General features: G+C 35.5%; 1 protein-coding gene across 2 annotated transcripts in view; it reads left to right on the forward strand.

Moving 5' to 3' along the window:
• LOC148941969 (jmjC domain-containing histone demethylation protein 1-like) overlaps positions 1–26259 on the forward strand; it is a 123168-nt gene that overhangs the window by 63158 nt on the left and 33751 nt on the right. For both annotated transcript variants that reach the window (XM_089102881.1, XM_089102880.1), the window contains exons 6-10: positions 2088–2357; positions 6234–6347; positions 9296–9532; positions 13875–14028; positions 16628–16785. In XM_089102881.1, coding sequence (XP_088959007.1) covers positions 2088–2357; positions 6234–6347; positions 9296–9532; positions 13875–14028; positions 16628–16785 — 933 coding nt within the window. The remainder of the gene's footprint in view (positions 1–2087; positions 2358–6233; positions 6348–9295; positions 9533–13874; positions 14029–16627; positions 16786–26259) is intronic.

Raw genomic sequence — 26259 nt, forward strand, 5'->3', positions numbered from 1 at the left:
GTTACGAAAAAAACTTTAAGAAACGCATTAAAAAATTCGTCTTACATTTATTTTTGTTAAATTTTTACGAGTCGGACAAACATTTTCTATGGGGGTGGAAGGGTAGGGTTCACAAAGGAATTTTTTGGGGGGAAGGGGGGTTACAAAAAAAATGTAAGAAACGCATAAAAAACTTATCTTATATTCATTTTTGTTACGTTTTTACGAGTCAGACGAACATATTTTTTTTTGGGGGGGGGGGGAGAGGGTCAAACCCCTAAACGACCCTGGATATGGCCTTGATCCAGTGATAATGAAATCAAATACTTTTATTGCTAGACACAAGATTGCCCAATTTGAAGTTGCATAAGAACGTCTTAAAAAAAATTTCAATAATTTTTTCAAAATAAAATTATTGTATTCGTTGTCTCAAAGGAAATCTAGCAAGTTATAGCTTTCGCAGGGCAATTACACTGACATGAGTCAAATAATAGTAACCTTAAATACTGACGAAGACCACACTGTCTATCCTCATGACAAATACCTCAAAAACCTCAGCGAACAGAAATAAATAACTTTGAATACTGTCGAAGACTGCACTCCCTATCCATTATACAAAGCAAGAGGAAACTAAGTGGCAATTGGTAAAAACAGTGAATACAATCCAAGTCGATATTTTATCTATGTATACAACAGCCGCCATCTGCAAAATACAACATAAAACAAATAAAAAAAAGAATGAAAAATTTCATCGATGAAATAAATTTTAAAACTAAAAATACCTCACCTCATATAGGTTAAACCAAGATTCTGCTGAACCTATCAGCAATCAGAGTCTTGAATGAAGCTGGGTTGGGTGAGGAAGCTGAGACTCTTTCAAAATATATTTCATGATTTTAGTTTTAGAATTTGTTTTATCGATGAGATTACTTGAATAAGTTTTTTTTTATAGCCAAAATGTCTGCTTAGGTTATATTCACTGTGTTATTCACTGTCTGCACAGATTTCTTCGTTATCTTCTCTTTTTTTGTATGAAGTAACTTTCTAAGTTGTAACGGAAGACTGTTGATAAATTAGGGAAATTTTTGTTCTTTGAGCTGGCTAAATTTTTCATAAATTAATTGGCAAGTTATTATTTTGCTTTGACAATGGGCACTTAGCACTTTCTACTAACTTAACCTAAATCCTCTTTTATGCCATTAAGCATGTATCTGAGTTTTGAGTTTATCTATTTTTTCCAAAGAAGATGAAAATTTGCAGTGAGTACGCGAAAAGAACACATTAGGGTAGTTTTTGAAAATTTTTGTGATTAAACTTGATATTGAGAACTTGGATACCACTTTCTTTAGAGAAAAACAGGTCTTGCATACGGTCGTATTTGAGACATACCTCGCCTGCTAAATTAATAAAAAGTGCAAGAAAAAAACTTCCCTAACGCAAGGGTGAGACATCTAACTTCCTTTAAACAAAAATGGAAACTTTTGCTGAAACTACAAAAGAACTTTTTGGGGTAATTTTCCAACATTTTTTGAACAAACTTGCTCCTGGGAACCTGAGCCAACCCTCCTCCCAAATACCCGGCCTTTGCATATGTTTCTAATGGAAACCTATCTGGTGTGATAAATTAATATATTGATAAACACAAACTTAAGTGAATGCATTTTTATTTAGAATAATAATATGGGAATGTGTTTTGCTAATATATTATTTTGTGGGAATAAAAATCCATGGTTATAACACTAGACATGCTGAAGATATTAGGATACCATATAGTTAGGCCAGTAGCTTACCATCTATTAGGTCATGTAACCAAGAAGACCGTCAAGATGCCATCTAACAGCAGGACAATTTACACCTTAAGCATCTACATCTTTGTTTTATTATTTTTGTTCAATTTCATTTTGTGCATGTGCTTACACCATATCTTCATTTTGTTTCTTGTTCATTCTATGCAGAAATTTCTTGATTATTTTAGCCACATAGGCTCTTAAGAGCTTAATGGGTTACCTCTTTTTCTACATTTATTTCTCAGGTTTTATCGAGTAAATTAAAAAATAAATCGAAATTCAAAACGTAGAAGAAAAAAAATTAAATATATTCTTGTTCAGGTCTTTTGGCTAGTACCACCGAATGATCATACCTTAAAGCTTTATGAAGAATGGACACTAAGTGGACGTCAAGGTTCAATATTCTTTGGCGATATAGTAGATGAATGCTACCGAGTCACACTGAAAGCAGGAAATACGTTTTTCATCCCAGCTGGTTGGATACACGCCGTCTATACACCTGAAGATTCTCTAGTTTTTGGTGGGAATTTTCTTCATTCTTTCGCTATTGAGCGACAGCTACGAACAGCACAAATAGAAGATACAACAAAAGTAAGTCCATCTTAACAGTTGTATCGGTTCAGAAGAATTTAGGGAGTTCTAATATTCAAGCAATTTATTTTTAATTATTTCAATGAAATTATCCAGAAAAGGCTTTTTTCAATAAAAAAAATATATGTTTAAGATCTAGGGGGCAAGCCCCCTGAACCTCCCTCCATCATATTGAAGTCTCTACATCTTAAGGGTTTGTAACTTCTAGAAAATGAAAGAATATTCAATTTCTGTTATAAAAAATATGACTTCTGTTATATCATTATAATTTCTGTAATTAATATCATAATCTCTAATACTATATTTTTAGTATCATAATGCACAATATAGAATATTATGTAACAATATAATATGTAAAAGGTACTGGTGCATTATACCTAACACAGCGTTATATACTTTCCAAGGGAACCAGACATGGAGACCCGTAAAACGGGTATTTGCTATCTAAATTGATCGCAAAGCGTGGTTTCTCATTGAATTTACTATATTTAAACTGTTATTTTTTGGGTTTTAGGGTGGGGAGGGGGGAAAGGTTAGGTTAGGTTATGAATTTGATATGTGGTATGCTTTACCCCTACCCCCTAATGTGGAAATATATAGCCGATATTTTTTTCTAAACTATTATATATTCATCCTATTTTATTTGATGTCATTAGCATTAATCAAACTTGACTTCTTTCGTGTGTTAGGTATAATGCACCAGTACAATATAAAACACAATTTTATAATGCATAACATATATACAGTGGCGGATCCAGGGGGGCGAGTGGGGCACCCCTCCCCCTCCTAGCGTAGTCCAAAGTAGTGTAATTTACTTAATTAACTCAAGTTTGCGTTAATTAAACTTGCTCCTAACGCAAGTTTATCGGATCAACCTATTTCCCCCCCCCTAAATAAATCCTGGATCCGCCCCTGCATATATATAATAATGAACAACACATAATAATATTATGTATATATTTATGTAAAATATAGTATATAATCTACAATATTGTAATTTATAATATTATAATTCTTCGTACTTAAATATGGATGTTTTATTTCAGAAAAGATAAAATTCCTCTTCTTGATTGCTTTCTTTTTATCCTATATTATATAACTAACAGACACTAAACTAAAGGAACGAACAGGAACTATGAAAATCGGGAGTAGGGCTGACGCCCCCTACAGCCTATAAAGAACAGAACGTCATTTGATCTGTACTGAAAACAATTTTTATTTCGAGTTGTGAGTTTTTATTTGTCATAAAAAAAAACATCATATAAACCAAAACTTAATGATATGCTAATTGACAGTCTTTATATATATTAATATTCATTCCTGAAATTTTCAGCAATATCGGATTTATGAACGTTATAAAAAGGAAAAAGTTAATTTTTTTTTCCTAGTAAAGTGCAAATGACACTGGTCTTTACAAGGCATAGGGGGCGTTAGCATACTCCTGTTTGTGGTAGTTTCTGTTTGTTTTTAATTTAAAATGATCTTTTATTGTAATTTACGTTCGTTTTGGGTTTCACTAATTCATTGATAATGATTTGTGTTCGTTTTACACTTGAATATTTGAATAGCGAACAATGGGTGTGAGACAAACAACAGGCGCTTTGAAGGATGTTCCAGAATTTCATCTGCCGAATATTTCAACAGGAGTCTCGGTTTCGAAGATGACCCAGGTTTATATTCAGGTTTATATTCAGGTTTATATTCAGGTTTATATTCAGGTTTATATTCAGGTTTATATTCAGGTTTATATTCAGGTCCACATTCAGGTTTATATTCAGGTTTATATTCAGGTCCAGATTCAGATTCTTCTGATTTTTCATATTATATTTTTATGAGAAAATAATAGTCAAACTCAAAACTCAAAACGAGCAGAAATTAACACGAGCAGGGCTCAAAACCCCTATGTCTTCCCAAGGCCAGAACATAATTTGCACTTCACTGTAAAAAATACAAATGAATGGGCATTGTCAGCTTAATATACATGCACGGATATTTAATAATAAAAATTTTAATATTATTTGATTTATCAAAGTTATAAAAGTAAAAACATTAGTATTTTTTCAGTAAAGTGCAAATTTTGTTCTCGCCTTGGGAAGGCATATGGGTTTAGCCCTTTTCATGTTAATTTCTGCTCGTTTTGAGTTTGACTCCGTTATTTATTATAATTTCTGTTCGTTTTGGGTTTCATTTATTTATCAATGCTGATTTGTGGTAGTCTCACGCTTGGTAGATTATTTTATTTATTTTTGTTCATTTTTGGTTTAATAGAGTTCTTTAATTTTCTTTGAAAAACTTATTTTGTGAAAAAAGTTTTTTTAATTAATTTCAAAACAAAACAATACTAGAGCGATTTTGCGATCTCCTTTATTAAATTTTTGTAATTGCTAAATTCCTGTCATGTTTTTTCAGGCAATATTTTACTATGTGCTTTTTATTGAGCTAGTTTTTTTTTACAGTTGTGTCTAATGCTGTTTGCCGGCTGTAGCTTATTTTAATATATTCTATTACGTTAATGATGAACATGCATAATATGGTTTTTGAAAATCTTAAAACGATCTAGATTAATATCAAGGAACCCTGTTTCTAGGAATATATCTTATATCACATTGAACGATGACACGTTATGTTGCCTGCCATGGAGTCAAAATTTCTTAATTTTTATTGACTTTAATCTTTTCTTAAAGATACCATAAGAATATTGCTGATTCAGCATGTAAAAAGGCTTTTACTTTGCCTGCCATTGCATAACTTGGTCTTCTGTGGCATAGAAGTCTTCTATTATAATAGAAGACTATATAGATGATATAAGGTCTTCTATTACCCTGCTTTGCATCTGGTTATAATGCGCTTTGGAAGACAAGATTTGGCAAATATGGCCTTTACTTTCTCTTGAGGAAGAAGATTAACAATATATAATTAAAAAAGAGGGGTTACATACAGAACGGATGGGCAACATGTTGGAAAAAGTCGCGTTCTCCTATAAATTCGTAGAACCAATGCCCTTTTGAAGTGGACAATACGATTGATGCGGATCCAATTTCTTTGTACGCCCTTGATACTCCATGGGCTCCCTGTTGCATGGCATGACAGTTTTTAAGTAGCTGTTTTAATCAGATCATCCTAATGAAATAAAAATGCGCCTCCAGAGGCAACTGGACATACGTAATTCCTCGAGTTTCATGATTTGGAGCCCCCCCCCCCCCCCCGCCAGTCAGATTGTAATTACATACACATTGCATCTCTTTCATCTCATTCAAGGATCATTTTCTGTTCTGTTTCTGTTCATTTACTGTTCAAGGATCATTTTCGGATTGGGTCCTGAATTATTAGTTTAAAGCCTTAAACCAAGAGGATGTGTCTGAATCGAAGAATTCGGTGGTCTGCCTTTGTAATCATCCTTTAATTTACATTTCATTGGACATTGTTGTCCTGAGGCTGCGTGGCAGGGAAGGTGCCGAGCCATTGTGGGTACACATTACCACCAACAGAAGACAAGAGATCCAAGGTTGCAGGTCGGTTCAAACCGGACGTAAAAAAATACATAGTATTTTCTCTGATGATCATGCATTGTCTCGTAACTGACGTGACCCAAAACTTGGGCTTCAAAAGCGTACCGATGCTTGAATGACAGGGTTATGCATTAGAGTGATCCTGTGGAAGGCTGCTTGTCCTTGCTTAACTTGCTGCTGAGTGTATCTAACTAATCCTAACCATGATGAACTAATATTGGTATACTATACCGGGTGGTTGACTATAGGAGAGACCAAAGTGGGCTGTATTGTATTTTTGGTCAATAATTCTCTTTTTTGGAAAGTGATAAAAAAAACATCATAATGTTTGCATGTTTTCCTCTTTTGATTATTATTTTTTTTTTAGGTTCCTCAAAAATTTCGTTACCCGTTTTACAGTGAAATGCTTTGGTATGTTCTAGCCCGTTATGTGGAAGCCCTTTTAGGTGTTCAGCACTTGAATGTTGAAGAAACTGAAGTTGTAAGCAACCTTTCTTAGTCTTTTATTCCTGTTTAATTTTTGCGCCTTAGTCTTTGATTGGTTTTAAATTTGTCTATTGAGTGTGACTTCAAACTACCACTACTACCAGCAGCTCACTGCAGCACCAAACCGCCTAATATAAACACAGCTGTGTGCGGTCCTCTTCCATTCCAATCTATTCAAAGCTGCGCTCTTTACATCGTCCCAAGAAATTCCAAAATCCTTCAAATCCTTCCTTAGGACATTTTCTCACCCATTTCGGGGACGACTTGTTTTTTGTTAGTCCCTAGATGGTTGGCCCTTGGGAATCTATCATCCTTCATCCGCAGAACGTGTCCTAGCCATCTCAACCTGTCTTGCGTGGTGCCTTTTCCAAGAATCAGTTTTATAGTCTTTAGTAATATGCCTTTAACTTCACTACCACCATATCTCAAAAACTCATTTACCATACTATTAGTACCTGAGGTCTCAATATTTTTTTTTCTCGCAAAATAAATTTTCCTGCACTTACAAATTGTCACAAAATTTTCCATTCTTTTTTATGCCATTTCCTGCACCTTTATCAAGGTTTAACACATTCTCATAATGTTTTGCTCCCCTCTCTTTAACGCTTTCCTCATAACTAATTGAGGCCCATTTCCTATCTTTAAATGGAACAAATCCAGAATTGCTATTCCCTCTCATTTTCTTAACATGCCAACACAATATCTTACTATTATGCCGTCTGGTCGCATCCTCCAGATCTTCGGCAATTTCATCCATGACCTCCACTTCACGTCTTCTTAGATCATATTTTAATGCTTTCTCTGCTTTCCCTATATTCCTCATATGATCTTCGACTCAAACAGTTCTTGCACAAACTCTTTTCTACCAGGCTTAAAGTGTTTTCACTAATATTTCTAGCTGTGCTTCTAACTTTTACTTTCTAAGACACCATCTGCTACTTCACAAACAGTTTTCCTTAAGTTAATCCACCTATCTTCGACGTTGTCAAATTGTGGACTCTCAAGTTTCATATTAAACTATTGCTGAAAAGTTTCTCTCCAATTCTTATCTTGGAATATACCACCGGCATAACTTCTCGGACCCTTACTAAATTTCATGTTTAGATTAACTTTAGACGCTACCAGATGGTGATCTTTACTTTTAACATTAATCGAAGATCTTGCCAGTCTTCGATTTACAATAAGATGATAAAAAAGTTTGGCCTTCCTTAATGTGAGTACCATGTTAACTTAAAATCCAATTTGTGCCCTTGATAACCTATGGGCCACTTTATGACCCAGCACTCTACTAGTTGGTTATAATTAGATTGTTATACCTACAAAAATCCTGTTACTTCCCTTTCTTGCACTAAATTTACCTAGGCTAGATACCATCTATCACTGTTCTTACTAGTCTGGGCATTAAAATCCCCTGATAAAGATGTCATATTTCTACCTTTCACCTGTGAGTTAGTTCCTGTAACTGTAAGTAGAATTAATCTGAGTCAGTACTATCTCCTTCACAATCCATCACGATCCTTGCTTCCTTTTTATGCATCTCATCCTTCCTGCTTGTTATAATTTTTGTCGAGGGGTGCCGCTCCTCAAGGTCATCCTCTGCACCGTTTGCGTTCACGGTTCTGGTTAGTCAAACTTGTGAAAGGACCACGCTGTCGCCACTATTTTACTAAGCAAGCAGGGTTTTCTTTTCGGGGACAGGAGTGGGGGAAGGACCATACGACGGAATGGAGACCTCAAACGATTTCGGAACACCAGAACAGCTCCTACCAATTATACCTAGCCCATTCTCTTCAGGGTATTTGTCAAGAAGCTCTTCTGGATAAATTATCACAGCTAACCATGGTCACAGCCAGGGATGTCATTGAAAATCTAACTATATCCCAAGATTATGATTAAGCAAGGGAGTTTATTATCAAGCAAATTCCCGCTAAGTATCTGAATTTCAGATGCCCGGGGGGGAATAAAACGCCTACTCCTGCTGCAAGTACAAGCACAAGTAAGTATATCCCTATAGTCAGTTGCGAAAAATTCGCGGTTCGACTAATAAAAAAAAAAGTGTTACGCCATAGTGGTGCATCATAATTAGCTTATGACTGGAATACCAAGATCTTGGGGGAAATTCCCTAGGAGTAGCAACCCTGCCTTACAAAGATATTACATTACTGAAAGTGACATTGTTTGTAATTATCCTATTGTGGCATCTTTTGTCTAACCTTCAGTGGAAATTATGTTTTCATAAATTAGGGACACCCAGAGTTGAATAAGAAAACAAGTAGGGCGAACGTCAAAGAATTATCAAGGGATTCGAAAAAAAAACCTTACATCATGGTTACCCCCCGAAAACCCAATGATTTTCCAAGGTATGATTGCAAAAAAATTCCAACAATTGAGAAAAAAATACAGATATTAAGTAATAATAATATTTTAATGAATTAAATATTTCATTACCCATTAATACACAAAGTGAAATCGATGGAGTACAAAAAGAGAGAAAAACATGAAAAGAAATAATAGTGATTACTAACATTACTATTGTACATTTTGAAGGAAATGTTAAGTATCTATAGTTTCAATACAGTCTGGCAAGGTTGTAATGTGTCACCTTTCCTTTTCTTGCTTGCCATACTGCCACTCATACCAGACGAACACAGAGTTGAAATAGGTAGAGCCCAGTTGTCAGGGTCGGGTATGCTGACGATACCCATCTGATATTTACAACTCCTTCGGAACTCCAAAGACAGGTGGTTTGCCTCAACTAGTCACAAAACATTGGGTTGAAGTCCCTCTTCAGAAAAATTTTCGAAACTTTTTTTTCTAAAAAAGCACATGTTGGCGCATCGTCCCTTTGTCCACAAAGGCAAATATTATCATCCCCTTCCTCCCAAAGGTGCGATATACTTGTACCAATTGTAGGATACTCATAAGCTAATATTATATTTTTAGGAAGCGAAACTTCCAGAGGAGCATATTCATCTCACTACATTTGAGATCAGCGGTATTAAGGCTATTGTAATGTATCTTCATGCCCTACCTGCAAATAGAAAGAATATACCAGATCTGATAAAGGATCCAGTTGCCCTGATTCGTGATGTACGACTAATTGTGGAAAGACATAGAAACGATAAGCCACATCTCTCCCAAACGGGAGTTTATGCTCTATCGCTAGCTTCGTCAAATAAGGTTAGTGGACGATTCATCTTCGGACACCTTTATATTAATAATCATTTTTAAACATACCCTCGTACACTGGGAAAATATGAAAGAAAAATTCTCCAAGGAATCATAAGACTTCCCTTCTTTTATGCATTGGAAAGATTCACCTTTAAGTGCTAACAAATCTAAGTAATTGGTAATTAAGCTCGAGTTCTAGCATCCACCCTCACGAATTTACTAGTAGCCTACCCCTATAAAAATTTTTTTGTGGTTTCCAAAAGAAAAACAGAACGAAAGAAGAGACGGACAAAGAAGAAAATAAAAAAGAGAATATAAAATTCCTCTGGCCAAATAACTTTTGTTTTGCAAGTTTAGTTTAAACCCCCCAAGTGTTGAGATCTCCAATACGTTGACGAATAATTCAGTGTTTGTGTGTTAAAGCTCTATCCAAAGCCTACTATTTAACACCCCAGCCTAGAAATATTAATTCATGCAAGGAATAGTGGGGTGTGCCAAAAATTGGCAGATTTAAGTAAAAATTGCTTTACTAATAATAATAATTTATTTTCTGCCCGCTTTACAAATGGAGACAAATGAGCGAAAAAAACAAAACAAAAAAAACACTCAACAATTGCAAAATATTTACACTAACTTACAATTGCAGTACAAGAGGGGTTAGAGGTGAGTCAGCAAGAAACTGGGTCAATTATTCCATAACGGCTGCTTATATAACTCTTTGAAAACTACAAACGTAACAAAGGGCAAACGTAACAAAAGTTTTGCCAACTTATAATAATGGGTACGCAGCTGTCGTTTTTGCGTAACCTTTAGTAACTCCCAAAGTTGGGATATATACAGAATAGAAGGCGTACCTACAGTGTTGAATATTTTAGCAAGAGTCGATTTATTAACACTATTTCTCAAGCTTACTGCTTTTCCAAAACATTTTGTAAGAGACCGAGACTTTCGATAACTTTCTTGATATCCACTATTGGGTTAGAATAATAAGAAAAAAATGATTGAACCATAGTGGACTAGGGTTGAAACATGGAGACCTTTTTTGTAGGTTTATGTTGGATTTCATTTATGTATTTATGTGTTAGATATTAATTGCTGTTGCTCCTTGGCTCTTTTCGTTACGGCCCTTGCTCCCTTTTGTACAAATAGATTATTATTATTATGCCTAAGTAATTAGCAGCTCAATCTATCTTGGTTTAAGTGTTCGGTAGGAGATTTATTTATTAGCCTTGGGGAGATATTTGAGAAGCTACGTAAAACGATTTTATTTATATATTGAAAAATCAAATTTATCGATAGTGACTCCATTAACTACTATGTTACTAACTAACTACTACAAAATACTAGCTACTATTTCTCAATAGTTTTCCTATACCACTAAGTATTCTCAATCAACATTGAAGGATAGATAAGCAGTAACAAAAACACTACTAAGTAGCTACTAGTATCTATTAACTATAGCAGTTCCACTATACCACTAACTACTCTCAGTCAACACCCCAGAATAGATAAGCAGTAACAAAAACACTACTAACTAACTACTAGAATCTATTAACTATAGCAGTTCCACTATACCACTAACTACTCTCAGTCAACACCCCAGAATAGATAAGCAGTAACAAAAACACTACTAACTAACTACTAGTATCTATTAACTATAGCAGTTCCACTATACCACTAACTACTCTCAGTCAACACCCCAGAATAGATAAGCAGTAACAAAAACACTACTAACTAACTACTAGTATCTATTAACTATAGCAGTTCCACTATACCACTAACTACTCTCAGTCAACACCCCAGAATAGATAAGCAGTAACAAAAACACTACTAACTAACTACTAGTATCTATTAACTATAGCAGTTCCACTATACCACTAACTACTCTCAGTCAACACCCCAGAATAGATAAGCAGTAACAAAAACTCGCGTCAGAGATTTTTACTTTTTTACTTTTCAAAAATATTACTTTCTAATATTAATTGTTTCTGTTTAAAAATATTAATTGTTTCTGTTTACTATTACTGTACTATTACTTTTATTACTCTACAAAAATATCGCTTTAAATATTTACGTACTGTATTCGCTACGACTAGCACTGGTTCTGTTCTTAGAGTGCTCTTTGAAGCCAAAGGTTTTTCTATTACTGAAATTTAAACAACGCACTTCTTTAAAGTATGTCAATCCAGACTGTATACATGAACACCATATGGGAGGGGAAACTCCTCAATCGTAGAGACAAGGATCAAATTCCTTAAAGCACTCGAAGTTGCCTAATGGAATTGTTGTCACCAGCAACAACATTGCACTGAGAGTGCTTTTCGAGGCCAAGTGTGAGTTAAACCTGAAACTAAGGGATAACCTCTGTAGTCAGTTTGATACTTTTGGACCTTAAGTGGAAGGCTTTGGAAACCAGATATTAGAAAAAACTAATTTTTGTTTTCCCTACCGGAAGTTAAATAACTTTTTGTCTTTTAAGATATGCCAATGATGGTTACAATCATACATGCACACAAGAGAGAGGGGGTGGGATAGCATCCTCTTCATTATTATTCCAAAGTAAAAAGGATTGGACTCCCCAAAAAAGATAAAGGTAACTATAGTATCTGCTGCGAATAGTACTGTTTTTGCTCTGAGATCAATCTGCTATAGAAAACCTGAAGAAGGAACCTCTGGTGGCTTAGTGCTGCTATGAGTTCTCAGTAGAGAAATATTTTCAATTCAAATGAAAAAAAGAAGTAAAAATAGTAGACTGAATATAAATTGTTTCTATATAAGTCATTTGGTACACATGGAGATTCTTGGAAGTCTCGATAAAGCTACAAATTTAAGCTACGCCAACTTTTTCCGGTTACTGTTTACAGATGCTCTCATGGGCATGAATTGGACGCCAAAAAATTGACTAAAATTAGTGATGTAACACTGCCAACATTTTTCACCGTCCTAATGCAGACTGCAATTCCACCTGAAGTTCGAATTCTAGCACCATTCCCGATTCAAATTCTTAGGTAAATGAAGTGTGATTCATTAATGAATTATCTAATGAAATATGTCTTAAATATAATTCATCTAAGCTTAGTGGGGGGCCGGGGGGCGTGGTAGTCCCCATAATAAAGTCTAATTTTTGGTCGTTCAAATTTTAGTTATTCAGTGTTTTTGCGCAAAGTTTGTATCTTAATTTTTGTTTATAATTCTGATATCCATATCAGAGAAAGAATTTTCTACATCAGGAAAAAATATATGTTCTCGAATTTTACGTTTTCTCACCGTAATTGGTCGGTGTTAGGGTTTTGTTTTTTTCGTTCTAATACTTTTATACTTAATAGTATTTGAAAAAAATAATCATTCCTTCAAATGCAATTGGAGGCACAAATATAAAATTACTCATCCCATAGAGCTAAGAAAAAACTTAAACCAAAGAAGGTAATGGGGGAGGTAGGATAGAAATTGTAGTTCGAAAAAATAAGAGATGAAGCAAGTGCGTATCAAGAGGCAGCAGAAAAAAGAAAGATATTGAACAACAGGGGAAAATGTGAACTAACTAAGAGTAACCAGATATGAATATATGAAGAAAAGTGGATTGAACAAATTAAAAAACATGAAACAAAATTGATTAACACTGGCTTGGGATTGAAATTCTAAATAGGATAGAACCCACAGTTGCCAAATTTCAAGCCACTGAGCCTCATCTTAGAACAGCCAGAAATAGCAACTTAAGTGGGAGCATGCTATGTCCATAGTTATTGACCAGTAGTAGTATTTCAGACCCAATTCATGACTCAAATTATCCTCTTTGTATAATTAATTTAAAAAAACTAAATTTTTCTGATGAAATTAAAGAGAGAAGTTGAAACTTAAAGAGGAATGAAAATTACTGTTCCGTGATTTATGCACCATACTTTGAAATACTGTTTTAAACAAACTGGCTCCTTATATTTCCCAGTATTTGTAGAATTCTGAGAAAAACTAGCGCTTTACTGAAAACTAACCTTTCTTGAGTTTTTTATAAAGTAAAAATCGTTCGTAAAACCTATTGATTTCATGGCTAGTAATAATTGAGAGCTTTATGGATTATTCTATTATTTCCTGCATGCCACTTTTTCTCCATTTCAAGGTTTCTCGTGTTTCTATTTCTGTTTTCTTCTGTCGGTTTTACGATTACTGTTACCGAGACTACTTCTAACAAATATTACTATTTACTTTTAGGACAGGAATGCCTCGTTGAATTTTTCCCTATGTGCTGAGTGGTTTGGGTCTTTATCAACCTTTAAAAGCACAACTGGTGCTATAGCTTTTAAAAATTTGCTTATTCACTTGTTTTAATATTATTTACATTAATTTTGTTCTATAGGTAAATCTTGCCTCATGCTTGTGCGACGACTATGATGAACCTGTAAAAGCAGAAGCTGTTTCAGACATTGTTGTCAAGAGAAGAGGCCGAAAGCCCAAAAATAGATACCTCTGCGAAGAAGAAGAATCACCGATAAAGAACAGTCCCAAAAAAGGTTGGTATGGTATATATGACATCTCCCCAGAAAGAACAGTATGCATAAATGGTTGGAATATGCCTGTTTTTTTTTGCTAATTAAACTGGTATGACCTTACTCCTTTGTGACAATAAGAGGTTTTAAGGTTATTTTTATAAAAATAACCTTAAAATAATTTTTTATTCTCTGATAAGATAAATCAAGAGTTTGATCAAACTATCATCAAATCTTATCGGTAAAAAATTGATTACCTAGATTCTTGTACAGATATTTGGTGTTAGTCATCTTACGTAAATGATTGACATATACGCTACTCGTGGCGAAAACCCCGCGAAGCCAGTTTTTTTGCTAATATACAATTATAGTCCTTTATATAAATGGCAGTAAAAGCCGTATATACGGCTTTTATATTATACGGCAAATATACGGCTTGATAATACACGGCAATTTTACGGCCTGATGAGAATCATCAGGTCGAAATGGTCGAAATATGCCTTTTTTTGCTAATTAAACTGGCACGACCCATTCAACTACTTCAACCGTATAACTGATACTGGGTATAGGTATTAGATGTCATAGTAATGTAGTAATCATCAGGTAGAAATATGCCTGTTTTTTTGCCAATTAAACTGGCATGACCCATACAACTACTGCAACCGTATAACTAATACTGGGTATACTTATTAGATGTCATAGTAATATAGTAATCATCAGGTCGAAATTGTCCAAATATGCCTGTTTTTTGCTAATTAAACTGGCATGACCCATACAACTACTGCAACCGTATGACTAATACTGGGTATAGTTATTAGATGCTAGAAAAAAGTTCAAATAGGACAAAGATTGGTGAAAACACCCCAGGGTTGCAGTGGTAAGAGTTCAACCAGGGTATTTTGCCGTAGACGCAATAAATATTTAAAAGTAGAATAGCTGTGGTGCAGGTTGTTTTATTGTAGTGGATAAAACAGTATAGAAGAATAGTCTTTCAACTAAGATTAGAATATTAGAAACCAGGGTAGTGCCACTGGGTAATCATGGCTCTGAAACATAGGCGGTTCAAAAGGTCTAGAACAATGCACGAGGTGCTTTGTAGAGCAAGTGTCTACGAATAGTTTTAGGTACTCATTTGAATGGCCCCCTTATCTAACAATTAGCTTTGGTCTAAACAAAAGATGTGGTCTAATTTAGCTTTGATCCAACAATAATAGAAATGTTGGGTGATTAGGACATGATTACGAGTAAAGGTGGACCGGAGGAAGGAGGAGGCTTACCGGAAATTGTGCTTAACATGCTTAACGTGCTTAATCGTGCTTAACGTGCTTAACATGCTTAATCGTGTTTAACGTGCTTAACCTAACTTGATAGTTTTTTCTTGTGATTTTCACTAAATATCCTTTCAATTCCTTTGTATGGAAAACGTCTTAAAATATGAGGTGAAGTATTCTTAAGAAAGTATTTCTAGGAAATAATAGCTTCGTGAAAGGAATTCAAAAGTGGAGCTCTGAATAGATCCAGAATTTCATGTTTTAAGTAAATAATTGGTGCCTGCGGATACAGTTTGTGCAGAATATTTATTTCTTGGCATATTGTTTTACTACATAGGGGGGGGGGGGACAAAGTCTAGAAAAGTGCAATTTCAGGCCTAAATTTCCAAGCTTTCTGTTAAAAGTCGTTCGGATCAATGTGGCTAGGGGGCTGGGAGGGAATAGGGCAAAAATATTTGTTTGAAGCACATATTAAGGTTGCATACAAGGAGGCCGGCTCCCTCGCTACTGCAAAAAGTGGTCAGCGGAGGAGTTTGCGCAGGTGAGTTGGACTCAGGGTGCTTGGTGCTACGACACTTTGTCAATAGTAGTTGTAGTAGCAGTAGAAGCATTTTTTTTTCTTTACAATTTTATTCATTTGAGATACATAAGAAAAAGTGTTTGCTACCACTTTGGAGCATGGACTACTCTAAAAATTTCTAGAACCATACGAAATACCCATTGAAGAAATAAATACCGATCGTACGTTTTTACCAGTGAATAAACAGGAAGCTTTTCTTTAGAAATATTTTTGCAAAAGGTAGAAGCAAGTTAAGCTAAGAGAAAGTTTATTTTAAACCTTTCTCTAAGGATTTTTCAATTAGAAAGGCTTTAAACAGGAACGGAACATAAGTTCAGTATGTAACCTCTTTGTAAGTATTTGTACGTTCCTTCTGTGTACCTTAGAGGAATCATATGCACGAGAATTCAGGGGGGGGGGGGGCCTAGACAAAGTAAAAGTCAGGTTAACAGTATGAAAGATAAAACAAGAATTAAATAACTTATATAAATCTTGGAATTTTGGGAGAGGGGTTGAGTTCATAGGCCCTTCCCCCTCTTAGCGTTTGTGCCTACATTCAAATAGACTTTTTTCGGTATACGTTGTGCTTATAGAACTTTTAGAAATGGTTTTCGTTTTCCAGATTAATTCATTCCTTTGGCTCACAATGCCCTTTGATCTACCTCATGTATATCAAGATATTTTGGAGACTCAAGATTATCTGTTTTTCATTTCTAGTTGAGAAGATTTACAATAAAGTAGTTGAATTGTAGTTTTGTATTATTTTGAAAATAAAAGGTAAACTCTGTTTTAGTGATCGGGAGTTTCCCCCGTCGTCGGCGAACGCGATGCAGGGAGTGCGAAGCCTGCTTAAGAGATGACTGTGGTGAGTGTATTTTCTGCGCTGATATGACGAAGTTTGGAGGACAGGGTAAAGCGAAACAAACTTGTAAGGCCCGACAGTGTCTGAAGGTGAGTTGTTAAGAGTGTGAAATTTACTATTTTGATCGGATCTGTCAAGTGCGAGCTACTTCCTCAAATCAGCAAACTGTTCGCTTATTTTCGATCTGTTCCTCCGCAAAATATTTGCGGAGGACAGCTGAATGTATCGTGTTTTCACTTACTTCACTATCTCGATTTTCTTTCGCTTATCTTGTAAATATTTATTTTAGGCTTCTTAAATGGTGATTTTTAATCTGTATAGGTATTTTCTTGGATTTGTTATTTGTGTGAATTTTATGTATTTTTTTATAATTCATTTTTATATTTTCTTCTGGGCTTTTGCATTTTTAGGGAAGGTGGGGCTCTAAACGTTGCCTGGTGGATATTGGGCCTTTATAAATGTCGTTCCTTCTGTTTCTGCGGATGAAGGATGACAGATTGCCAAAGATTGTCCTTTTCGGCCAACCGTCTAGGGCTAAACAGAAAGCAGGTCTTCTGTGGTTGGGGAGGAGGATGTCGTAAAGAAAAAATTAAGGGAAATGGGACCTTCCTGGGAGGGTGTAAAGAGGGAGGCTTGGAATATATTGGGATGGAGGAGGAGGGTGTGTAGCTATGTTGGCCTTAGACGGCTTGGTGCTGCGATGAGCTGTTAGTAGTAGTAGTAGTAGTTCCTTCTGTTTTATTGGCTAAGTTTGGAGGAGAGGGAAAAGCGGACCGAACTAGTAGGGCTCAACGGTTGGAATTAGTATGGAGAACTAGTAAGAGCCGAAACGAATAAATTTTTTTAGCCCCACTCACAGTGCAGTGTTGTTCAACAGACCTGAAAAGGTTCAAAACAGGCTTTATTTTAAGTCAGTGTCTATTAATGTTATTTAATGATCACATGAATAAGTTATCACAATTATTTAGTGATCACATGAATCAGTGATCACAATTATTTAGTGATCACATGCTTTGTATATTTTTCGATTTTCTGTGTCTGATCGCTTAACCATGTCGGTGTTCCCAAATTATGGACTGTGGGGTCCAATTTTGGGGCAATTAGATACTGGAGATTTTTTTCCAAACTTATGTTTCTACTTTTTTTTTATCTGTTTTTCAGAGAGCATTGCAATGCCAGTTTTAAGCACCCTCAATATTTCATTTTAGTTTCTTTTAATGTAAATATATCTAAAGTGAGCTCTTGAAACTAATTAAAGATTAGACTTGAGCTAAATATATTATCTTAAGATTTAAGCCTAACATTAATGTATTAAAATAACTCCGAATAGCTAATTAGCTCTTAAATGAACCTTAAAAAATAAAAGTTGGAATGAAAATATTACCTTAAAGCAAGACCGTATCCGGGATTTTTGTTTGGGGGCGGGGGGTCACAATTTTTTTTTTTAACCCATCAAAAAATTTTTTTGTGCATTTTTATTACGTTTTTTCCAGTCGGGAAAAAATTTGGGAGAGAGGGGCTCAAACTCCCTTAACCCCTCCTCCCTGGATACGACAGGACTAGAAATATCACAAGTTCGATTCGAATGCAATAAAATTGCGTTTCGCTGAAAGCTTCAAGTTTATTTGGACTCAGTTCAAAATTTTCTGACACTGGGCAGATTTTTACGGTAGGTATAGTTTGGCAGAATAGCGCTAATTGGCTTTGATCTTTTTTTTTTTAATTCAGAAACAAACTTGAGTTTACTCTCTAATCAGTTTTTTAAACTCATTGGTAAGTAGACTTCATAGAAGATTTTTCACAGCAGTACTGCAAGTAATGTATTATGTTTCTCGTATATTTTTCAAAATCTAGGGGGGGGGGGGGTTAAGCCTGTCTTTTTTTCATTTTTTTCAATGAAAATACCAAAATAAGCCACTCTTTAATGAAAAGGCCCCAAATAACTATTCTTCAAAATTTAGGGGAGGGGGGAAAACTTGTCGTTTATCCACTTTTTTCAGTGACAGTACCAAAAAAGACATTTTTCATTGAAATCGCCCTCCTAAAATTTTTTTTAAAATATAAAAGAGGGGGGATCAAAAAATCTAGGAGGATCCCCCAAATGAAACTACTGCTCGAATGAAGGATTATTTCTTGAATTACTTAATTTATAAAAATCACGTTAGGGAAGTTATGCGACTTGTTGTGCTGAGTTTTCCAATACCTCTTTATTTGTCACATGATTTCAAATAATTCCCCTATTTTGTAGAGTTATAACCAATATCGGTTCAAGAAAGTATAGAAAACGCTGATCATATACCTAATTGGCATAGCAATTGAAAGAGGGGGGGGGGAAAATAATTTTTTTTTCTTTGTTTAACGAACAATTTTTCTAAAACAGCATCCACAAAATGTTATATTACATGTTCTTGAAAAGGCATGAAAAAGCAAAATTCTTACTCGATATGAAGCTTGGTCAGACCAGTGGCGGATCCAGGGGAGGAGCGAGGGGGGCGCGCTCCCCCTAACATAGTTTAAAGTAGTGTAATTTACTTAATTAACGCAAGTTTGCGTTAATTAAACTTGCTCCTAACGCAAGTTTATCGGATCAACCTATATTGTGCCCCCCCCCCCCTAAAAAATTCCTGGATCCGCCCTTGGGTCAGACTTCAGGATTTGGCTTAAATAGGCTGAACTATTCTCGATGCCATAGTTCCCTGATATTTTATTTTCTTTCTGCATCTAATTTTTTGTGTTATATATAAACATCTTTTGATACACTATAAAATAATTTTTCTATTGTTAGAAAAAGCGTTTGGCCTAGAAAGAAGAATTAGTTCTTTTTTTCTTTTTTTTTATTAGAATTCTCGACCTTCAACACAAAGTATCCAACGGGTTTTTCACCAATCATTTGACTGCTTTTGCGCCTCTTTTGTGATGTCCTGGTCATGTATTGCCAAGGTTGCCTGACTCTCTTGACGGTGCAATAAAGATATCTCGTGCCCCCTTTATGTTTAGAAATAATAAGAGAAAGTCTTAAAGGAAACTCAAGCAAAAAAGCTAAGGAAGTCATAGATAAGAAAACATAGGGATATTTTCCTTTACAAGAAACCCACCAACGCCGCATGACTCCTTGCAGTATTAAAGTCAGTAGGCTTAGATTCTGGAATTTTCGGTCGAACTGCTTATGTTACTTTTCTCGATGCTCTGAACATAAATCGCCATGGTTGCCGGATATTTCTTACAGTGCTGTAAGGGTGTCTCATGTCTGGGAATGATAAGAAGTCTGAAGAGGAAATTCAAGCAATAAAGCGCCAAGGGGATGACAGATAAGGTGGCTTAGTGGTGTTCACCTTTACAAGGAACCCATGAATGCCTAATGGATCAGCTTAGTAATATAAGGGTCAACAACTTAATCTTTGGGGTACTTCGGCCAGATTGTTCATCTTTTTTTTCCTCGCTGTTCTAAATATATATCGTGATCGCTGCCTGGCCCATTTTACTTAACAGGTAATGTTGTTTTACTCTAGAAACAAGAGAACGTCTTATGAGGAAACGATGTTCCAGTGCCAAGCTATCTGTGGAAGAAAGAAAGAAAAAAAAAGATGCCGTTTAGGCAGAATATTGTAGCAGCTGCCACTTTTCTTGATTTTCAAGTCAGTATATTTCCCTTGCTGTTCAAGCCAAGGGACAGAAAGGTTCCTAAATAGGGGTTTCGGACAAGGCGGTTGTAATGGTGTACTTTTGTTTTGATCTGACTCTGTTTTTTAGGAGCTATGGGTTTTTATATTTCTTAACATTGGACGTGATCGTCTCTTACTAGGTTGCTAGCTACCGCTGCAACCCGGATATCAATTTTAGAAGCTAAGGGAGTCACAATGAGGATGTATAGTAATAATCTTTTTTATAAGAAGTTCTCGCGCCAAATGGCTCCTAGCAATATTAGGGCCACTAGTCTAGTTTCTGTAAATTCTCTGTTTTTAACTGACAAAGGATTATAGTCTCTTTCTTCACCTACAGCTAATATATTGATGAGAATTGATTTAGTATACCAAAGGATTAAAAGTTGAATAAGCGGATTATTTTAGTTTTGCTACTTGATTGAGAATTCCCTTGGGAACTGGATATTATTACTGATAGCCCGTACTGGGCGGATCTACCTTTCTTTCAATACATGCTATTAGCTATTGTGAATTACCAGGAAGACATTTTAAGTGGTTATAAATGGCTCTATAGGAAGTACCAGTGTCTTACGTAGGCTAGCCAGTTGGCTTTCTGGCTGAAGATTTTAATTGTTGAATTACACTCTGAATTCCGTTATTATCTATGAATAAACTTTGAATATCTTGAAAATCTTTGAATACCAATCTGAATATGAAGTTCCTCTGCCCCGAATGCAAAGAAATAGCCGGCAGAGGTACAGTTTAATGTAGCAAATACAATCAATGGCCGCACCCCGATTGTGCTGATATTACACAGCAACAAAGGTTAGAAAATGCTACTTGGTGTTTTTTAAAATATTGCACCTATTACTCCAGCTCTGCTCAAGCTCCATCACCAGTTATCCCAGTTGAGACAAGTTCCAGCAAGCCCTTAACACCAGACTTCACTCAAGAGATTTCGAGTCTTACTCTTTTACTCTTTCCCCCCGTTAGTGAAATCGACCGAACGCAGGGATTCTAAGAAATTAGAGGCGTCTCACTTTTTCAAAATTTAGGAGCAAGAGAAGATTAGTAAACTTTGTTCACCAATCAGGCTTTATTTTTCTATAAGTAATAAGCCTAACTTGCTGAATAGAACTTACACACCTAAAGCAGCTCCTATTTCCCGGTTTATGCTACCGACGAAGGCTGCGACCCAAACTGAAGCACCGAATAAAATACCCCCCTTTACCGAACCATACTCGTGCAAAAACTACTCTAGTTATGTTTATGAACTTGATCAGATTAATGACCAATTAACCCGGCGGAATGCTGAAATTCAGCTTCTGACTGAAAAGCTAAAAAGCATTGGCGAACATACCAATAAAGTGATATCTGATCTTAAGCTAAAAATCTTTGGTAAAGACGACGAAATTGCGTGGCTGAAACACGAACGTTAGAGAATGAACAATCTAAAACTCCCATCTCCCGGGCCAGCAAAGCCGCCGTCAATTAAAAGTGCTACCACCGATATCGCCCCTGAACCTAAGCCAATATTTGAGCATTTTATTATAAGTTTCAAAAATAAATCTGATGCAAGCAAGTTTGTCCGACTGCCAAACGGCAATGACCCTTTTTCAAAAGCAAGAAAGTGTTTTAACATGATTTTGACAGGGAAGTGCAAACTAGGACAAAATGTAATTTTGGACATGCATATAACTCGAGCAAGTTTCTTCGTGCAGTAAGTGCCGAACTTGCTGATAAAATTCCAGCAAATAATGACGAGAACGCCGCAGTGATTACCGAGCTTTATGATAAATCATCAACAGATAATGACGTGTGTATTATTTTTGAGAAAATTGTCAAAAATAAAAAGAAAGAAAACGTGAGAAAAGGCGGAAAAGAAAATGTAATATGTAGATTTTTTAATCGCGGGGTTTCCAAGTTTCGTAAACAGTGCAAGTTTTTACATATATGTCAGGATTTTTATTTCGGGTAATTGTAGGACTAACAAGTGCAGTTTTGATCATGTTGATTTGTTTCTTTTTTATCGTGTTTTGACAAATCGTGTAATTTCGCTCATGTATCGGTTATGGTGGAGGATAGGCTTACAATCTAACCTTTTTAGGGCGACACAGAAAGCCACCATCCCCTCCTTCGTCTCGTTCGATAACGTTTTACTGCCAGGTGCCTCCCCCTCCAATTTCCAATCCCAGCTGGTTTGATACCCCAGATGAGATACCACAGCCACCGCCAGACTATCAGGACTTCCCAACAGTAACAGCCGGAATGGTGACCAAAAAACTTAGAATAACAAAACGAACAAGCGTTACGCCAATTGATATCCCAATCCAAATTATAAAAGCTTTCCCAGATGAACTTAGTCAACCACTTTCAAATTTATTCAACTACATCACCATTTCTGGGAACTTACCGTCTTAATGGAAGAAAAGATATGTGACACCGATACCTAAAAAAGACGCACCTAATGACGTCACTGGAGTTTGGCCAGTCACCCTTACATCGGTATATAGCAATGTCTACGAACAAATCCTCTCATCCTGGCTAAAGGAAAGAATCATCAGCATGGTGGATCTACAGCAATTTGGTAGCCCTCCCAAGACCTCAACAGCTCACTATTTGGCAAGCCTCTTGGACAAAATCCTCAAGAACCTAGACAACCCTGATTACTGGATAAACCTCATAGCAATAGATCTGAAAAAAGCTTCCAACCTGATCAACCCCAGTAAACTCATCAAAAAGTTACTTACAAGGTATAGTATCACCCCTGCCTTAGTTGGATCATTGTCAGCTTTCTCTCCGATCGAAAGCAAAGCGCTAAATATAAGAGCGCGTACTCAACCGAGGTTCAAATCTACTGTGGAGTGCCACAAGGAACAATCCTTGGTCCTCTTTTGTTTCTTGTCTTGTTCAATGAGCTGGCAAAGTCCTATCCAGAAAGAGGGAAGTACGTCGATGGTCTGTCATTAACTGAAATTTGCCACAAGGACTCCCCAAGCAACGCGTATGGTATCATCGAAGACATTAAGAACCAGGCTGCCAGTAACGGCATGGTGGTGAATGTGGACAAATCCCTTGTAATTCAAATTTCTTCCTTGAGGACCGAACCAACCTATAATCCGCCCCTACACCAACAGCAGATGGTCACCGTAATTAAGCTGCTAGGCGTCCATATTTCATCAGATATGAAGTAGGACAAAGAAGTAGGAAGCAGAGTCAAACGTGGAAATATGGGTATCTCTGCTATGAAGTTGCTATCTCGTTATGGTGTTCCTGTCCAGCATCTTCTGAGGTTCTATCTTTCTTTCATTAGACATATCTTAGAATATTGTTGTCAAGTATGGCATTTCTCCCTTACTCATGACCAGTCAGAGACATTGGAGTGAGTTCAGTACCGTGCCCTGCTTTTGGTGTCTAAATCTCCTAATATATCGCTCCTCCAAGAATTTAACTTGTTACCCTAACCTATACCATAAATACAACCAGTATTTACAACCCATGCAAGATAAGAAAAAAGTTTTGTGTCTGGGCTTGTTCGTCTTTATAACTTAGATTCCTAATTTTATATATGGATGTATGTTATTTTAATTTTTGTCCTTATTAATTTTGTTGACCGTGTAAGTGTTGTGAAAATTGTATTTGTATTGACCGTGTCACTGAATGTGAAAATTGCATTTTGTATATGTAGACTCTTTGAATTATTTAAAAAAAAACAAGAATCGGCCCGACCGTGTAAGCGTTTTGAAATAAAGGAGATTTTGATTTGATTTGGGAGCAATCGAGTATTTCCAAATAAAAGCTTTGATTCGCCGTTTGCAATAGCGAAAGGAACAATTTGTAAATTAATTTTTTTTTTTTTCTGCTGTCGAAGGGTGTAGTTCACTTATAGTTTTTTTCCACTAAGGAAATGCAATTTCTCATTTCATTTTCTTATTCCTTATTTCATTTTTCATTTCTCTAAGCATATGAAGTAAATGAAATTTCTTGGTCTGGAAAGGCTCAATCATTTTCCTAAAGATTCACCAGCAACTGACCAAAGATCCCGTCACCCCGTCTTCCGCAAATGCGGCTAGTAAGAACCGAAGCTGGCCTATTCTTTCTTGTAGCTTGTTGGAGCCATTTTTTTTTTTTTATGAAATTAATGTTTTATATAAAACCTTCTTAATTTCAATAATATTTCGGTTAAAGAATAGGAGGGTAATACTCCTATTCTTTAACCGAAAGTTTAAATTAAAATCAAATATTACTAATTTGAACAAATATACTTAGTGTATTCAAATTCTTAATGTATTCCCAGTTTTTTTTTTTTTTTTAATTTGTCTATCCATCTGTTGTCTTACACTACTTAAAATGTTTAATTTTAAACCCTGTTGATGTTTTGGAGAAAAAGCAAAAGAAATTTTTATCCAAATTAAATGTTTTTTTCTCATAATTTATATAGAGCTGCGCACGAAGCTTAATTTATTTTACTTGATTTAATTTTTAAATGAAGTGTTAATTGTGAAGTGTTAATTCTAGTTGTTATTTTAATAACTGTTGAATGTAGTGTTATTTTGTGCGATAATTTTGACTGAACTCCTGTGCTTACTTGTTGTTATGTAGTTTAAAATAGTTTTATGGCCTGTTGAATAGCGGTTATTATCTTTATTTATTTTTTTCTTATTCTTCGTATTCGGAGGAAATAAAAAGTTTGAATTGAATTGAATATTGTCCCCTCAAGGCCCTCAGAACCATCCAGCTACCCAGCTTGGTCTAGAATATATTCGATTTGGAAAACTCTTGACCGCTTTGATTTGAACATTTATATACATGTTAATTTAACTAGCTTAGAATCTGCTAGCTTAAGCTGTAGTCGGACTAATTATATATAACAAATATTTTTTTATTGTTTCTTAATATTAAATAAAAAAAAACAAGTTTTTTAAACTGAAAGTAAGGAGCGACATTAAAACTTAAAACGAACAGAAATTATTCCGTATATGAAAGGGGCTGTCCCCTCCTCAACGCCTCGCTCTTTACGCTAAAGTTTTTTATTGTTTTAAAAAATAAAGTTGTGAGACAGAGTCAAACTTTAGCGTAAAGAGCGAGGCGTTGAGGAGGGGACAGCCCTTTCATATACGGAATAATTTCTGTTCGTTTTAAGTTTTAATGTCGCTCCTTACTTTCAGTTTAAAAAACTTGTTTTTTTTATTTAATTTCTGATCGTTTTTTAGTTAATGCAGCTTTTGTTTTGGCTCGCCGTCATTGAATAAGTAAACAAAATTTGCATAAAAATTTTACTTTTCTTTTGCTAAATGGCTGTCTCTAAATTAGGTTCTGACGTAATTTACAAATTAACTTACGTAACGAACTTCTATATTCGTATATTTTTCTTCTGGCAAAAAATACAAAGTTACAGATTTTTGCAGATATGAGCTTGAAACCTATGTTATAGGGTTTTCTGATACGCCGAATCTGACGGTGTGATTTTCATTAAAATTTTTTCACTTGTAGGGGATGGTTGGATATAATAATGAAATTAAAATAAAATTATTTTGTGTTAAAAAAAAAATGTTATTTTATGTTAAAATGTCACAGCTGTTCACTTTCTTCTGACTAATATCAGTGAAAATGTTTGAACCAGTGATCTCTCGATCTGATGTCGAAGCTATAGCTATTAGAACTTTGAATAAGGCTTCCTATTGTAATTATATGGCCCTTGTGTTTCAGTAGCCGTTCTTGAAAAATGGGACAAACAGTAGAAATATAACATAAATAGCAAGGTATTGAAGAGGAGGCAACCCTTCGTATACGGAATGAATTCCGTTCGGTTTGATATACGTATATGAAGGGGTTTCCCCCTGATCTCTTTACGCTAAAATCACAAGACCGTCTAATTAGAATAAAAAGATCTTTTGAAAGTACTAAGAAAAACTTTAGCGT

The sequence above is a fragment of the Artemia sp. Qi Xiang Cuo genome, chromosome 17 (genome assembly GCF_049724085.1).
Source record: "Artemia sp. Qi Xiang Cuo chromosome 17, ASM4972408v1, whole genome shotgun sequence".
NCBI lineage: Eukaryota > Metazoa > Arthropoda > Branchiopoda > Anostraca > Artemiidae > Artemia > Artemia sp. Qi Xiang Cuo.